Source organism: Felis catus, chromosome A2 (genome assembly GCF_018350175.1).
Source record: "Felis catus isolate Fca126 chromosome A2, F.catus_Fca126_mat1.0, whole genome shotgun sequence".
NCBI lineage: Eukaryota > Metazoa > Chordata > Mammalia > Carnivora > Felidae > Felis > Felis catus.
The window spans coordinates 25,807,883-25,825,286 of NC_058369.1; the positions used below are offsets into that span (position 1 = coordinate 25,807,883).

The 17,404-nt window shown below is 39.1% G+C and overlaps 1 protein-coding gene across 31 annotated transcripts in view; it reads left to right on the top strand.

The window, feature by feature from the left end:
- The first annotated feature begins 8,798 nt into the window (after positions 1–8,798).
- Positions 8,799–17,404, top strand: part of SLMAP (sarcolemma associated protein) — a 150,793-nt gene continuing 142,187 nt past the window's right edge. For all 31 annotated transcript variants that reach the window (XM_019823363.2, XM_019823352.2, XM_019823404.2 and 28 more), the window contains exon 1: positions 8,799–9,586. In XM_019823363.2, the coding sequence (XP_019678922.1) occupies positions 9,389–9,586 (198 nt within the window). In that variant the 5' untranslated portion in view covers positions 8,799–9,388. The remainder of the gene's footprint in view (positions 9,587–17,404) is intronic.

The window sequence follows — 17,404 nt, forward strand, 5'->3', positions numbered from 1 at the left end:
CTACCCTCTGCCTCCCTCTCTACTTTTAGGACTCATGTGATTAAAAGTAGATCCACCCAGATAATCCAGAATAATCTCCCCAGCTCAAGTTCTGTACCCTTCATCATACCTGCAAAGTCTCCTTTGCCATGTACTGTAACATATTCATAAATTCTGGGGACTAGGACATGGATATCTTTGAAGGGCCATTATACTGCCTACTACGGAAAGCATGAAAAATGTTCTTGTTAAGGATGAAAAAAAAATAGAGGTGCTTCATTCTGTGTGGACAAAGCAATGGGTACAAGATGATGCTATTTTTTCTGGGTAGTACCAAATTGCTTATGGTAGTTATCTCTGGGCACTGGAATTATGGGTGGTTTTTCTTTATGCTTATCTGTTTTCCAACTTTTCTACATTAAAAATAAGATGCTAAAAAACAACAACAACAACAAAAACCACAACCCAAACCCAACCTCATATATTGTGATTATTTAGGAGAATGTCTGAATTGTTAGGAAAGGCATGCTGATCTGTTTCGGAGTAAAGTATATTGGTGTCTGCAACTTAACTGCCACAAAGTCCAGAAAACAGGTAAATAGATATGGCTAAATGGTAACAACTTTGAATCAAGAAGGGGTATATATATGTGTTCATTGCAATTTTATTTCAATTTTCCTGTACATTTGAAAATTTTTATAATAAAAAGTTATAATAAAATGCAAAATTTTAATGGGAAGAGATTCTATATTGATTCTATATTATTCTCGTTATCATTTCCAAGAATAACTTCAGAGTCTAATCTAGAGTGAGAAGATGTTACGAAATCAAGGCAAGTTCTCTTCTGCAACCATCTTTGCCACTGATACCAAGTTAAATAATTAGATCTCAGGAAATGGGGAAATGGACCTGTCTGGTTTCACCTAACAAGATCTCATTTCCATACAGATGCCTTTTCACTAATTTCTCCTACAGCATTTCATGTGTTGTGCTTGTCAACATACTAGACTCGTACAGAGAAGACTGGGAAGAGGACCAGCTCCATAATGTGAAGGGCCTAGTGCAAAATGAAAATGAAGGCCCCTTTGTTAAAAAAAAAAAAAAAGAAAAAAAAAGTATGAAGAATTTCAAGACTGCAGAGTCCTTCCAAGTGCTGTCCCCATGTAAGGCTACACCAACCATGAAATTGGCCCTGTACAAAGCTCAGCGGACTCCACCAATGACCTCCCCACCAAGCCTCATACCTGGGCATGCTTGGTGGGGATGAGAATGGAAGAGGAGCAGGCACTTCAGACTCATCTTACTGCGCAGGTCTCTTCACTCCATTTCAACCAGTCTTCATAGGGATGCTGAAGACCAAAGATCCCTGGGAAATCTATCAATTCTCCAAATGATAGCCATTTGGTAAGATGCTATTGACTATTATCTGTGACAGTGTTGTACAGTAGCAGGAACAATGTATTTATTTAAAACAAAAGCTCTAATGGAATTTGTTAAAAGGAAACACAAATAATTATGTTAAAAAATGATTCAAAATGTCATAGTTTTCCCAGAATAAAGGATATACTTAAAACATTTTCTTTTTAAATCACTAGATGTGGGCTTTGGTGGCTCAGTTGGTTACACATCCAACTTCAGCTTATGTCATGATCTCGTGGTTTGTGAATTTGAGCCCCACGTTGGGCTCTGTGCTGACAGCTCAGAGCCTGGAGCCTGTTTCAGAGTCTGTGTCTCCCTCTCTTTCTGCCCTTCCCCTACTCACACTCTGTCTCTGTCTCTCTCTCAAAAGTAAATAAACATTAAAAATTTTTTTTAAGAAATCAATAGATGAAATAAACCACCACATAGAAACAATATCTGATATTTTAATTGGTAATTAAGTTATTTAAAAACAAATCCAAATATACGAATAAAAAAAATCATAAAAAATGCCTTATGTGGCTTTCTGACCCATCTCTTTTATTCTTAAGCATTTGCTGCATTCCAAGTAATGTTCTTAAGTTGATTATAAAAAACAAGAGAACACTTGAAGTAATCAAAAGGGAACTGACACAGGATTGACAAAAATGAACATAATTTCTTCCCCTCCTTACCCCCCTCTCCCCAATACAGGCTTTTTGCTATTGATAAAGTATTGATCACTTTTAGGGATAAGGCTTCTGGTGTTGATTTTCCCATTTCTAGTAAATTATATGGTACTTTTAAAAGGGCATGCCTCATGTGGCTTAGAAAAACATCTGGAAGGATATAGCTAACAAACCGTTAACAGTAGTTGGCTATAGACTGAAGATTTGTGATGAGGCTGGAAAGGATTTTATTTTCCTTACTTTGCCTATTTGAATATATGCAATGAATATGTATCAGTTTTATATAGCCAAAAAAATCAGTAAAGATATTTTTAAAAAGAAGGAAAAAAACCCAGCATGTACTTTACATCTAGTATGCTGATTTAGGATCAGTCACTTAATCTTTTTGAGCCTCAGTTTCCCTATTTATAAAATGGGATTAGTATCACACAAAGATGTCATAAGGAAAATGCCTTCCCACGTGGTAAATACATACTCAATAAAAGTCCCTTTTCTGAGCCTCAGGTTCTTTGCCTGCAAAATGAGGGAGCTGGATTAGTTGTCCGTGATCCTTTTGAGAGTTAATATTCTGATTCCCTCTATTTATGTTCACAGAAAAAGATTGCTAAATGAAAAATAAATGTCTTTACTTGTCTTCAGGTAATTAGTTTTCCCCTATTTCCTGAAGAACCAGGAAACCAAAAACAGATGAGTAGTTCCTCTGGAATGTCTGAGCCACTCCACCCTGGGCACCTGGGAAATGATAGGGTATTTCCACTCATTAGCATCTCCCTAATGAGGAGAGGCTTCTTTATTGAAAAGAGGATGAAACCTTAGTTTTAATAAGCTATTGTGTGTCATAAAAAATATTATATACTCTCAATTTTAACTTTTGACTACTGCAGACCTCTTTAATTAGTTTGCCTACCGATATTTGCAATCCAGATACTCTGCTTAAGCAGTTATGCAAAATTTCCATAATTCATTATAAACTATGTCATTGGTTAAAGTCCAATTAAATCAGTATCACTTAGGGGGGTTGTATATTAAGTGTGAGTTTACAGAGTTGTCTCCTACACATCTGAAATATTAATAATGGCCTATCTTTCATGGTTCCAGGGTACTGATTTTACAGTTCTCTCTTTGCTTTTCTGAGATTGAAAACAAGCATGGATCATAACAGTGGTAGTAGTTATCAGTCTACTAAAAAGGTAAACATTTTAAAAAGGAGAGAAAGTTACAACAGTGGGAATATTACCATTGTAAATTTCTCAAAATGTGACACATATACATACATATATATTTTTTTTAAGTAGGCTCCATGCCCAAAATGGGGCTTGAACTCACAACTCTGAGATCAAGGGTTGTATGCTCTACCAACTGAGCCAGCCAAGCACCCCAAAACATGCCACATTTTTTTATTTAATTAAAATATTGTATGGATACAGAATCATAGAGAGGAACACCCACATGGCTTAGAATTCAAAATATCTCATGTATGAGATTTCTTAATTTAAGCCTTTTCTGTGCCTGCCGAATACCAGTGGGTGAAGAACGCCTTCAGTGCCATTTTGGCATTTCTAGCACCCCGCATAACTTGGTCGGATTCTTTACCCTTCCAGGTTATAGCAATCCCAGATTTTCTCACAGGAAAAAAAAAAAAAAAGCCTTATTCTGTTTGTTTTAAGAGATAGTGTAGTAAAACTCAACATAAGGAGATACTTTTTATTTCCACATTTATGAACAAATTTCTCCATATATGAATTAGGATAACACAACTTGCTCTTTACTGTGGAAGGCTGAGGGAATTCTTACTGTTAGTTAAGAACAAAAAAACTTAACATTGTCTGAGTATCTACTATTTTGGGGGCATCATGGAAGGAAGGCACTTTGTCTTGCATTATGTTACTTAATCCTAACAAAACTCTGTGAGGTATTATCTACTTTTTTCAAATAAGGAAACAGACTTAGAGAAGCTAAATAATTTACTGTTTACAGTGTTGGTAAATGGTGATGCAATGTCTGATTCTGACACCTTGATTTTCATTACTCTGATCTTCTAGGAGGAAGATGAAAATGTTCTGAAGTCTGTTGTTTGCCCTCAAGTCGTTCAGCCATTGAAACTCATTTCTGTGCCCCTCTCCTTGACCAACTCCTACCCTTATGTTTCATTCAGTAACATAGGCCTACTTATAATTGTCTTAAAGTCTTGTTCTCTCAACTTTTTTGGTCTTTGTTTATGATGTTTTCTTGGCCTAAAATTTCATTATCCCACTACTACCAGACTAACTGCCCTACTTCTACTCATTTTTCAAGTCTCAGTTTAAATTACTCCACAGTGCAGAGCCTGGAGCCTGTTTCCGATTCTGTGTCTCCCTCTCTCTCTGCCCCTCCCCCGTTCATGCTCTGTCTCTGTCCCAAAAATAAATAAACGTTGAAAAAAAATTTTTTTTAAATTACTCCACAGTGTTGTATGGTCAATTAAGCTTCGACAAAGGAGGCCAGAATATGCAATGGGAAAAAGCCTCTTCAATAAATGGTGTTGGGAAAACTGGACAGTTACATGCAAAAGAATGAAACTGGACCACTCTCTTATATCATATAAAAAAAACCCCAAAACTTCAAATGGATTAAGACCTAACTGTGAGACCTGAAACCATAAAAATCCTAGAAGAAAGTGCAGGCAGAATTTCTCTGACATCAGCCTTAGCAACATTTTTCTAGATATATCTCCTGAGGCAAGGGAGACAAAAGCAAACAAACTGTTGGGACCACATCAAAATAAAAAGCTTCTGCACAACAAAGGAAACAATTAACAAAACTAAAAGACAACCTATTGAATGGGAGAAGATATTTGCAAACGACATAGCCAATACAAATTTAAGCATTTAAAATGTATAAATAACATATAATTCAACACCACAAAAACAAGTAATTCAATTAAAAAATGGGGAGATGATATGGACAGACATTTTTCCAAAGAAGACATACAGGTGGCCAACAGATACATGAAGAGATGCTCAGCATCACTCATCTTCAGGGAAATGCAAATTGAAACCACAATGAGATATCACTGCACACTTGTCAGAATGGCTAAAATAAAAAACACAAGAAACAAATATTGATGAGGATGAGGAGAAAAAGGAACCCTCGTGCACTATTGGTAGGAATGCAAACTGGTACAACCACTGTGGAAAACAGAATAGAGATTCCTCAAAAAATTAAAATAGAATTACCCTACAATCAAGTAATCGTACTACTGGGTATTTACCCAAAGCAAAGGAAAACACTAATTCGTAGGGATATGTGCACCCCTATGTTTATTGCAGCATTATTTACAATGGCCAAATTATGGAAGCAGCCCAAGTTCCATCAATTTATGGATGAATGGATAAAGAAGAGGTGGTGTACATATATACAACAGAATATTATTCAGCCATAAAAAAAGAATAGAATCTTGACATTTGCAACAACATGGATGGATCTAGAGAGTATAATGCTGAGCAAAATAAGTCAGAGAAAGACAAATACCATATGATTTCACTCATCTCTGGAATTTAAGAAATAAACAAAGAAAGGAGACAAGCTAAAAACCAGACATTTAACTATAAAGAACAAACAGATGGTTACCAGAAGGGAGGTGGTGGGTGGGGCGGATGGGTGAAATAGGTGAAGGGGATTAAAGAGCACACTTATCATGATAAGCACTGAGTAATATGTAGAATTATTAAATCATATTGTATGCCTGAAACATATTAATATAACACTGTGTGTTAACTACACTGGAATTAAATTTTTTAAAATTTATGTATATTTTTAAATTTATTTCTAAAGTTTATTTATTTATTTTGAGAGAAAGAGAGACAAGCAGGGGAGGGGCAGAGAGAAAGGGAGAGAGAGAATCCCAAGCAGGCTCTGCACTAGCACGTCATGGGCTCGAGCTCACAAACTGTGAGATCATGACCTGAACTGAAACCAAGAGTTGGATACTTAACTGACTGAGCCACCCAGGTGCCCCTGGAATTAAAAATTTTTAAATAAAATAAAATAAACTACTCTGCCATGCTCCCATTACTCTTGATATACTCTTGATATACTTATAACAGCAAGTTTCTTACTATATCATCATCTGCATTAAGAGCAGCTTGAGGGAGTTGGGTTTTTTTTTTTCACTGTTGTAGGGCTTTTCAAAGTAGCTATTTCCCAGTAGGCAGTCAATTAAATATTTCTAGAATGAACTAATGAAATCATGTACAAATAACTTATAAATTCATTGCCCAGAACGCATCAGAGATTTGTGGAGGGACCTGTATTACTTTATTCCACATAAGCCTAAAAGTTACCAGAAATGAAAACTTTTTACCCTCTTATATTAAAACTTTTCAACATATCTTTATTTTTTCCCAGAATAAAGTACCTGGAACGCTGTAGTAGTTCAATGCATATTTGCTGAATTAGTGAAGAGTCCTAGAAAAGTACACAAATACCCAGTATCTTTATAATCTAATGCATATTCTTTTCTCCAGACTCATTTTGTGCCACTCCTTCTTTATCCTGTAATAATGAGTAACAGTATGTAATTTTCATTCATGCATCAAATATTTATTTCACTATTATGCGCCAGGCACATTGGTCCACTGTTTCAAATAGCTTTGTTCCTTTCTTGCTATTCTCTTTTACTGGACATTTAAAAAGCCATTCAATAAATACTGTATTTATTGTGGTTTTCCTACCTTCCTTCATTCAGTTCAGTTACCTCCCTCAGAAGGCAGTCCCTGACACCTTTAGCACTCACTGTTTGCTTCCATCTTAGCCCTCATTACATCAAAGTGAAATATCTATGCGTTTGTCTCCTCCCCACCGCCCTTCCTATACCACAGTATCCAGGTGTGCTTTCAGAGGACAGGGATTGAGGTTTTGTTCAACTGTGTCTCCAGGGCCCAGCACAGAACTTGGGACAGGTAGGACAGGGCCAAACTCCTATATGTAAGTATTGAAATGAATTCTCCCAATAACAGGTGAGTTATGTATCATCTCCAAGTAATAGATGAGAAAAAGAGGCTTGAAAGGGTTTAGAAAAGTTTTAGATAAACTCAAGGTCACACAGTGGTAGAGCCTGTTGTCAAAGGAATTTGAAGAATGAAGCCACCATTGGTTCTAAATGAATAAAACTCCTTCCCACCATCTTTTCTTGAAATTTTCTTTTAGGTTTTGTATTTTTTCCTTCTACAGACTCGTCATCTACCATAATATTATGAATGGGGACTATACACTCTTTTTTTTCATATTGGAAATTGTTTGACCTTTCTCTGGAAGCACGGTGATTTTAAACTTTCTGAAGTCACACTCTTTCCGGGGTAGAATCTGCATTGGAGCCCTGGGGGACGTGATAGGTCCCAAGAGAAGAATGGTCATTCGAAATGGAATGCGGAGACTAAGAGTTTTTCTCTGGGCAGGATTCTCAGAAGACTTTTGCAGGGGGAGGAGGGATCTCATTTTAGATGCACAAATCCTGAGACTTGTGGGAATCTGGTTGGCCACACCTAAGGCGGCTGTAGGGGACTGTGTTGCCCACAGCTAAGATGACTGCAAATGAACATCTCCTTCGGATGTGTCTGTTCTCTTCGCTCGTTGGTATCTTCAACGAGAAGTATGATGAGTAAAATTTAGTAAAAGCTGGTGTCTTCTTACCAAGATGGTAACGCAGGAAGTTGTCACGTTTTGTTTGGAAGGCCTTCAACAGGTCAAATTTTCTCTTGCCCTTAACCAAAATGGTTGTAAAGGTTGTCCCATGGTTTGAAGCTTTCAGCCCTTAACTAACATGGCGCCTGGAGGCTCCTTAAAAATTAGCGTGCCCTCTTCTCTGCCCTTGACCATCATGGCTTCCACGGCGTCGAACACGTGACGACCCTGGACTACGGCGCGGGAGAGGGGGTAGGAGGGCCCTTGAAGGGTGCGCGTTCCCGTGGCGGTGCACCGGGTAGGTTTCAGTCAGAGTCACTATGGCGGCCGGCGCTGGCAAGGTAAGCTGAGGCGGTGGTGGCGGCGGCGAGGGAGGCTGGACCCGTCGTGGCGTTCGGGCTCTAAATCCCAGCAGCTCGTCCGCGGAGAGGTCGGCCGAGGTCTTGGCCAGTCGTGGGGACTGGCAAGGGGCGGGTTGAAGGGGGTGCGGGCTGAGGCGGGCGGGCACCGACGCCTGACGGCCGTTTGTTTTGATGTTTTCCCCACCAGGTCGGAAAGTTTCCTGCCTTGTCGGGCACAGCCTGAGCGTGTTCCACCGGCCGCGAGTGGTGGAGGCTGCGGCGGACCCAGCCCGGGGCCTCCAGGCCTCTCCCCCAATCTCCGGGCCAGCCTCCCTCCCCCACCTCCTCGTCCGCTGGGAGCTGCGGCTGCCGTCCCTGAGATGCGACCCTCGTGGGGGCGACCCTGAAGGAAGGCTGCCCGTGTGCTGAGCAGCAGCCAGGAGCTCAGACGTCCAGGGACCAACTTCCTGCCGGCCGAGACCCCCCAAGCCTCCCCGGGGTTGCGCCTCGCTCGGTCCGCACCGGCCTGCCGAGCCGGATCCCCGCCCTGGGCGCGGGGACGCCCGCCAGGTGCCCGGGAGTCCCCACTCGGCCGCTGCCCGCGCCTCTGCCTGTCCCCGTTCCTCGCGCCAAGGACCCCAGCCACCGCTGCCTCGGCTCGTGCCAGGGACCCCGTGCCACCTCCCGGGTGGCCTCCGTGCGGCAAGAGCAATGCAGACTGTCCCGCTGGCCGTCTAGACCCCCTCACCGACCCCCTCGCCCCTGCCCTTCCACTCTCGAGGCCCTCGAAGACGGGCGGTGGCTGCCCAGAGGTGCTCGGCTACACCTTCCTTCGGCCCAAAAGGACCTTCCTGGCCGCACGGAACCGACCCTTCCTTCATGCTGCAGTGCTGCAACATTTCCGCTACCGAGGGGGAAAAGCGGCCGCGATCCCAAACAAAACACAAGAATTGGTGTGTGACTCATCTGCTTGGATACCTCCAGTCCCTGAACTGTCTTCCAGGAGTTTTCTTAGCCGGAGCTGACCGATGTTTGAGCCTTTTCTTCCCAGGGAAGAGGATGGACTGAAAGCTGCCAGTCGGGGACTTTGTCTGATCAGGGCGCTGCTGGGTTTTAAAGGAGGTGATGGGGCTTGCGCTGGCTTGTCTTCCCACTCAAGTGAAGAGTTGTTGATGTTCACTGGTTATGCTTAGACAATGCGCAGTTTGTTTTAATTTAAAATTTTGGGGGGGATAGGGGTATAAGCTTGTGAAGGGCAGTCCGGATCCGGTGGAACTCCTCTTTGTCCCTTGGTAGGAGAGACACCCCAGTCTGTCCTCGATGCCGTCAGCCTTGGCCATCTTCACTTGCCGCCCGAACTCGCACCCATTTCAGGAGCGCCATGTCTACCTGGACGAACCTATTAAAATCGGCCGCTCCGTGGCCCGCTGTCGACCAGCTCAGAATAATGCTACCTTTGATTGCAAAGTGCTGTCAAGGAACCACGCTCTCGTCTGGTTTGATCACAAGACGGGCAAGGTAATGTCACCACGTTATCTAACAATCTTTACTTTTCGTTTCCCTTTGCCCTTTCTGCGTAATATATGCAGGATCCCAGCGTTGCACCCAGAGGAGACTTTCAGCAAGGCCATGGAAGCAACTTTTTGTGTGTCTGATTCTATTGGAAGTTTAGTTGAGGTGGTTGAATGGAAACAGAGAAGGTACTGTAATTAAATGCCTCGGGAGGGCGATGGCATCTTGATAATGTGGTCATTCCCAGTGAAATACCAAACCCTAATTCATTTCGGAAAACTAGATAGTGAAACTTGGCTTCTTGCTTCCAGTCTTTTTAGAAAGGCGAATTTGCGGTTCAGTGCTTTAGTAAGCAAGCAGCAGTTTCCAAAGCAATGCAGGGAATCTGTGGCTGGTATTACACTGAGGCTCAGGTGTCTCAGTGGTGAGATGTAGTTAACACATAGCTTTTAATTGAGTGCAGATCAGGGTCTTCCTAGTAAGGACAGTTGTTTGTGTAAATTTACATTTTTGAAAGATTTGATACGTATTTACCCATGAACGAGTAATTTGCAATTTTAAAAGCCAATTTCATTTAAGCACTAATAACTGTAACTTTACATTTTCAGTTTTGTTTGCAAGATGGATGAACATACATATATTGCTTTTGAAAATCACTTTTTGATGTTCCCTGCAAGAACTTATAAAAAATACTTAATGCATGCTTACAGAAGTGATTTTTAAAAATCAGTGTTAAGAAATTAATTTATTTGAAATTATTTCCCAGTTCTGTCAATTGCATTACCTCGATGTGATAGGATGAATTTAATGCTCTTTATTTTAAGTGTGACTCTTTTGCATTTTATATTGGTGCCCTAATTTATTCTGTAGTGGGTGCTTATATTTTAAGAATGCAAGAAAAAAAAATAAGGCCCTTTTAATTTTTAAAACTCTTTATGTGTGTGGAGAATATACTAAAGAACTGATTTTTGTCCTTATACCTCAGGTTTTAGTTAAGCTATTGTATCAGTTCCAATTTAGAGTAAGTTATGTAAGACTAATAGGAATACCTTGGGTTTCACCTCCTGACTTTTTGCTCTGAGTTAAATGATTAGGTCTTTTTTAAAAGAAGAATTTAAGTCTTGAAGAGTAGGGTTTTGAAATGCAAGAAGCCTAAGCCTAAAAAACAAAAAAAGAAGAGAAAACATTATTTCTGTTGCTACTGAATTAAGGAATTATTATATAAATCATTTTTTAAAGAAAGGAGGCAAAGATTGTGCTTGCATAATACCTATGCCCTACTCTGTGTGTAGGATGAGAACTGAAAAATATGTTAATTTTTCTGTATAACACCAGATGTTCATTTACCTATGGAACAGACCCTTTTTTTCTCCCTGGAAACTAAAATTTGGATGCCTAAAAGACTTCATGGATTACCCATAAGCATTTAAAGTGAGTGTTCACAAAACTCATCTTTCCAGCTATCAAATTCAAACATCAGTTAACTGCTAGTGTCCTAACTTAATCAGCTTTACCTTTCTGTCTAAGCTAAGGTCCAACTTAATCAGATAACAGGTTTCCTTAAAGTACATAATCTGCAAATGCACCTTCTTTGATACACTATTCAAAGGAGACTCAGATTTTTTCTATTACTTATTTAGAAAATAGTGGTTATATGAACAGTGTGTTTCATGGCTATACTAAAACCCTCACAATAGGTTATTTTAAGATGGCTAAGGATAGATCAATAGTGAGTATTGTATAAATTGAGATGATGTTAAAATTTTTAATGGAATTTGTAATTAGAAAAAACTTTAAAAGATGTATAGCTTATTTCCATTTTCACTTTTTTTCTGCTTTAGCTAGAAACACTTCAGGACATGAAGTCATTACTTTAGGCATAGATATAATTATTGATTGTTGTACAAACTAATTTAGTTAAAACAAATAGCCTGTCGGATTTTGCCATGTGATCAAATTGTTTTATGAATTATTTAAAATTTAGGTTTGAACAGACATGTTTTTATTGAGCACCTATTATGTGCCAGATATCCTGAGATACACAAGTCCAAAGAAAACCCATAGTTCGACCAAATATTACTTACTGTTTTCTAAGTGTGAAATTTCCTGTTTGAGGATTTCTCCTAACAAAAGTCACTGAGCCTAATATATATTCCCAGCAAATTTCTTTGTACAACACCAGAATCCCCTCCTGCAAGCATCACCTTAGGCAAGTTTGTATTTTTATTTTATTTTATTTTATTTTATTTTATTTTATTTTATTTTATTTTATTTTATTTTTTTTTATTTTTTTATTTTATTTTTTGGGGGGGAAGAGAGAGAGAGTGAGAAAGGGAGAGAACGAGAACGAACATGAGCTGGGAAAGGGAAGAGAGAGAGAATTTTAAGCAGACTCCATGCTGTCAGCACAGAGGCCTGACATGGGGCTCAAACTCTCAAACCGTGAGATCATGACCTGAGCCAGAATCAAGGGTCAGATGTTTAACCAACTGAGTCACCCAGGCACCCCCAAGTTTTTATTTTTCAAACGTCTTCAAACTTTAGTTTTGTCTCCTGGGGATAATAATGGTACCTACTATTGTTTTGAGGATTGAGATAATCATGTAAATTACTGAGCACCTTTTCGGGTCCTTATTAAGAGATCAGTACTTAGGGAGGAGGGTGTTTAAGGTGGGGAAACAGGGAACCATTTAGGCAGCTCTTTGCAATTTGCTGTATTGCTGTGGAGTCTTAGGAAGGTAATGACAATTGTTTTTCTTTCATGTGATGGCATATGTAGAAATAATTTTTAAAATTGAAACAAATGAAGTTGAGAACTTTGTTCAAATTGGCACTTTCCCTGGGAGGTGGAAAATTGGAGTAATATGCCCTTCGGTTGACTTTTACCTTGTGACTTTTGCATTTGGCACTGGCCATTAAAGGAGACCCATGAAAAGCTGGAGGAAGTAATGGGGCATTTGGGTGGCTCAGTTGGTTAAGCATCTGACTCTTGATTTTGGCTCAGATCATGATCTCACTGTTTGTAGGTTTGAGCCCTGCATCACGCTTGGTGCTGACAGTGCGGGGCCTAGTTCGGATTCGGTTTCTTTCTCTTTTTCTCTGCCCCTCCCTGCATGCTCTCTCTCTCTCTCTCTCAAAAATAAATAAAGAGCTAGAAGAAGCAATAAACACGAAGCTTTCTGATTATTCAAGTAATACATGTTCGTTGTAGAAAATTTGGAAAACAGGGGCGCCTGGGTGGCTCAGTCGGTTAAGCATCCGACTTCGGCTCAGGTCATGATCTCGTGGTCCGCGCGTTCGAGCCCCGTGTCAGGCTCTGTGCTGACAGCTCAGAGCCTGGAGCCTGTTTCAGATTCTGTGTCTCCCTCTCTCTCTGACCCTCCCCTGTTCATGCTGTCTCTCCCTGTCTCAAAAATAAAATAAACATTAAAAAAATTTTTTTTTTAAAAAAAGAAAATTTGGAAAACATAGGCATATGGAAATCTAGGTGACGCTTTTTTAAAAAAATATTTATTTATGTATTTTGAGAGAGAGTGTGTGAGCCTGATATTGGGCTCAATCCCATGAACTGTGAGATCGTGACCTGAGCCGAAATCGAGTATAGGTCACTTAATCGACTGAGCCACCCAGATGCCCCTAGGTGATACTTTTTTAATGCTAAGTGTGTGGAATGTGTTATGGTACTTAAAACCTGCTTGTTGGAGGGCAACAGCTTTGTGACAAAGTGGAATTTAATGTTTTCCCAAATCATCTACTTAGGGGTGTAGCAGTTGGTTTTTGCCCTGCTTGGATGCTGGCCCTGTGTACATCCTTCACTTCTTTTTGGAGGTCAGGCTCTTGAAATAAGATGGCAGATAATGGAATGTTTTTAATCCTTCCGTTGTTCCAAGGTACCACTGAAGAAGCAAATCTCTCTATGTGGTGGTTACATAGAAGGGATAGTGAGTGGACTACCTCTTGATTTTAGTGGTCCCACTTGCTTTGAGGCTTTATGGACAAGTGATAGTTTAGTGGTTGATACGGTAGTCTATTTCCACTCTTACTCTAGTTTACTTAGTAATTAGTAACAAGTGGTAGTAGTAAGAGTATTCTACTTCCAGTTTCACTTTTTTACTTAAATTCTATGCATATTTTTGAGCACCTGTTCTATCATGATCTGTTTTAGTGGAGGGCACAGTGATGAGAGGGAAGAAAACGACAAAAACTGGGAAGAGATTGTCACTCCTTCTTTCTAGGAACCTATGTTTTAGATAGAGAGGGTGAATATACACTTTGAGAATAGTTGATTGAGACAAGATAGTATTAAATAAGTTTAAATGGCAAGAGTGATGGTGTTTTAATTCGACTTTAAAATAGGGGTGGATAGTTACACACTAAGAAAAGGTATCCTTTTTTGGGTGGTTTTTGTGTGTTTTGAGGAGATGAGAGTAAAATAAAACAGACAAAAGCAGATAATTTTGAGTTTGACATCTTCCCATCACTGATGAAATCGATTTTGTTGGATTCGAGAGTGTTTTTGGAGAGTAGCTATGGGTGAACATCCATTCTGTGTGATGTTTTATGTTTGTATCTCTTTTTTATACTTAGTTGTCAGACCATGAAACAGAGGGTGTGTCTGCCTTATATCTGTCTCTTATTTTGTATAAAGTAGATGCTGAGTAACTGAAGCTGAGTAGATAGTTGTGGAGTACCTTAATTACCAAGGACATGGATCCATGCACTATGGGAGACCAGGGAAAGTTCTGTGCGCTGACATAACAGAACCACCATTTAAAAGTGATACAACAACAATATGTAGGGAGGCCTGGAGCAAGGGCAAATGGGTACCTGCTTAATTAACACTTGTTGTGCACTAACTATGTACCATGTCCTGTTCTAACTGCTTTACATGTTAACAGTTAATCCTTAAATAACTATTTAAGATAGGTGCTTATTTTTCCCATGTTAACCTTTGAGGAAATTAAGGCACAGAAAGATTAGATTAGATTAATTTGCCTAAATTCACATAGCTATTAAATGGTTGAGCCAGGATTCGAATGTAGGCATTTGGACTCTTAACTCTAGAGAGTCTAGAACCCAAGCTCTTAACTTCTCTGCTATTCCAAGGCTTTGTAACAGTTTAGATATGATGTCATTTTGTAAGGGCATAGACCAGGCTCACAGTAGGAATAAAAATGATTAAATGCCAGAAAGTGAGAAAACACAAATATATTATCTTGCCTATTAGGACTTGAGCAAAAAGAGAGGTTCTGTAAGTTCTGGAGATTTTAGGGATGATTCATGGATGAGATACAATTTGAGATAGATCTTAGGACTTAAAGTAAGGCAGATGTAAATAACGGATGTAAATACCAGGAGGAGTTTTGGGTGAGAAGAATTACTGAAGTAAAGGCATAAAAGCAGGTATGATATGTCACATTCCAAGGACATTGCAAGGAAGCCATTGAAAGAGAAGAATCTCCAGAATTTGATAGCCAAGATAATTTCTTCTTCCCCGCATCTAAATATGACAGCAGAGATCCTGGCCTCAGCTTTTGGAAAATAGCAGATCATTGATTTTATTTGTTTGTGTATTGCTTTACCAGATTTTTTTGTTGATAGAAGTAAAAATGTCATTAAGAGGTGCTGGTTTTTGTGAGAAAGCGTTATAATCGACCAATGTTATGTTTAAGACACGTTGATGTAAACATGTTTAGAAGGCCAAGTTGTATATCCAAAACACAGATTCATTTCACACTTTTCACAATAGTGGAAAATTAATGAAACATTTTATCTATTCAAGCTGTTAAAAATATGGGTGGTGTATATACTTGAAACCTTTTTTTTTTTTTTTTTTTTTTTTCCTGCTTAGGTATTTGACTTTACTTCTTAGGTTGAATCTACTCTTTGCCTTCTCAGGCTCCTATTTGTTTTTTTCAAGTGGTATTTATGTTAGAGCTTAGTATCTATTCTCTTTGGTAAATAGGGAGGAGAGTGTCTGTCATTTAGACTTTTAAGTGAAAAGACTGAGATTGGTTCTTAATGTATGTCAGTTACTTAAATCAAGGAAAATGATGGCATTTGTTAGCTGCGGAAATGTTCTAAGGATTCTCCTGCTGGTGCTTCTCTCTCTGCCACTACAAATGAATGAACAGTTTCCAAGTCTCCTCAAAAATCTTAATTGTTGCCCTGTTAATTTTTAACTTGATGTACAAACCCATTCAAAATCTCTCTCATTTCTCCTTTTTCCAGCTCCATCTTCTCTTACTCTTTTTTTCCCTTTGCCCCAAACTCTGTGCAGTAGCTGTGTGACAGTGCTCACTGTTCCTAGAACAAGTGCCTTTTTTGCCGTTTTGTCTTCCAGAATGACCTTTCCCCTTCATCCCTCGAGGCCCAGTTCCAATGTGAAACCTTCCCTAACTCCCACTGACTAAAGAATTAATTGCTGCTTCCTTTATACTTCCATAGAACTTTGTATATAATTTCATTATGGGACACAGACAACAAAATAAGTATAATGCAAATGTGCTGTTGCCCTGCCAGATGTGAGCTCTTGAGAACAAGGGGATAGGCACTACACAAATGTTTGAATGAGTGATGTCTGAACAATGGAGCAGTCTGTACTTCTACAAACCCTGAGGGGGGTCAAAGGGCAGAAGGTCATTTGAGTTAGTTCTTAATTTGAGATCATGGACTCAATTACCAATAGGTAGTCTTTGTATAAATCATTCCTTATTGAGAATTTGCAGTGTGCAAGATGCTTTGCTAAGCGTTTTGGGACCATAGATAATCTTGTGTTTGGTGATATTAATTTTGAGGTATTACATACATATCCATTCTCATGCAAAATACTACTTTTGTTTTAAGGATTTTATAGTCAGAGTACTTTCTTATTTCACTTGATATGTGTAACCCTCTTACACATATCTAGGAGGTAGGTAGAGCAGCTACAGGCTGGGTGCATTTTATCCTAAAGGAGTTGGATATTTAGAGGTTCCTGGTACAAGGTCATCTATTAGTAACTATGGGAGTTGGGACCAGAATCTACATTCTGCTCTACTCCCCTCAGCCCCCCCGAAATGAAAGCCAACTGCTAGACATTTATTCTAAACTATCTTATGGACTGAACAGTTATTATAATGAAAATTTGCCTTTTGCTCTCTTGAAAAATAGGCTAAGTTATAATTTTCTGGGAGCATAACTGAAATCGTATCATATGACAAGACTTTTAAAGACTGTGTGAACCTGAGTTAATTATTTCTCTGAGTCAGCTAGTATTTTTTAAACATACCTCTATTACTTCCAGCAGTAAATATATTTTCTCTTAGGTTTGCATTCAGGCAACTGATTTGGATTTGGGTGTTTATGCAAATAACTGAAACAGCCTTGGAAAAACTTGCCTCCCATGTAAATCTTTTATCCTTAAGGAGTGTGGCTGATAGGTATAAAGAAGAAAAGTTGAAAAGTTTGTATAGGCATTTGAAAACATGGAAGTTTTTGGTGATTAGTACTGTATTCTTTGCCAATTATTTAATCTGGGTTAGATTTTATTTAAAGCTGTAAGAAACTTTGTTTTCTTATTTACTTATATTAAGGTTTTGTCAGTACTTTCAGGCTTATAGGTTTGTCTACATTTATAACTACTGATTTTTTTCTGGCTGAGCCAAGCAGAATGAATTTCCAATATGGACTTTTAAGCTGTTACTTCTTATTTTTTACTTCTGCAAATATCAGGAATACATTCTCAAAAATTCAAGCAATTGGAATCTATATAGAGAATATATATGTCCTCCTGAACATAGGTACCTCCCATCCTCCTTCCCTACTACAGAAGTAACTGTTATT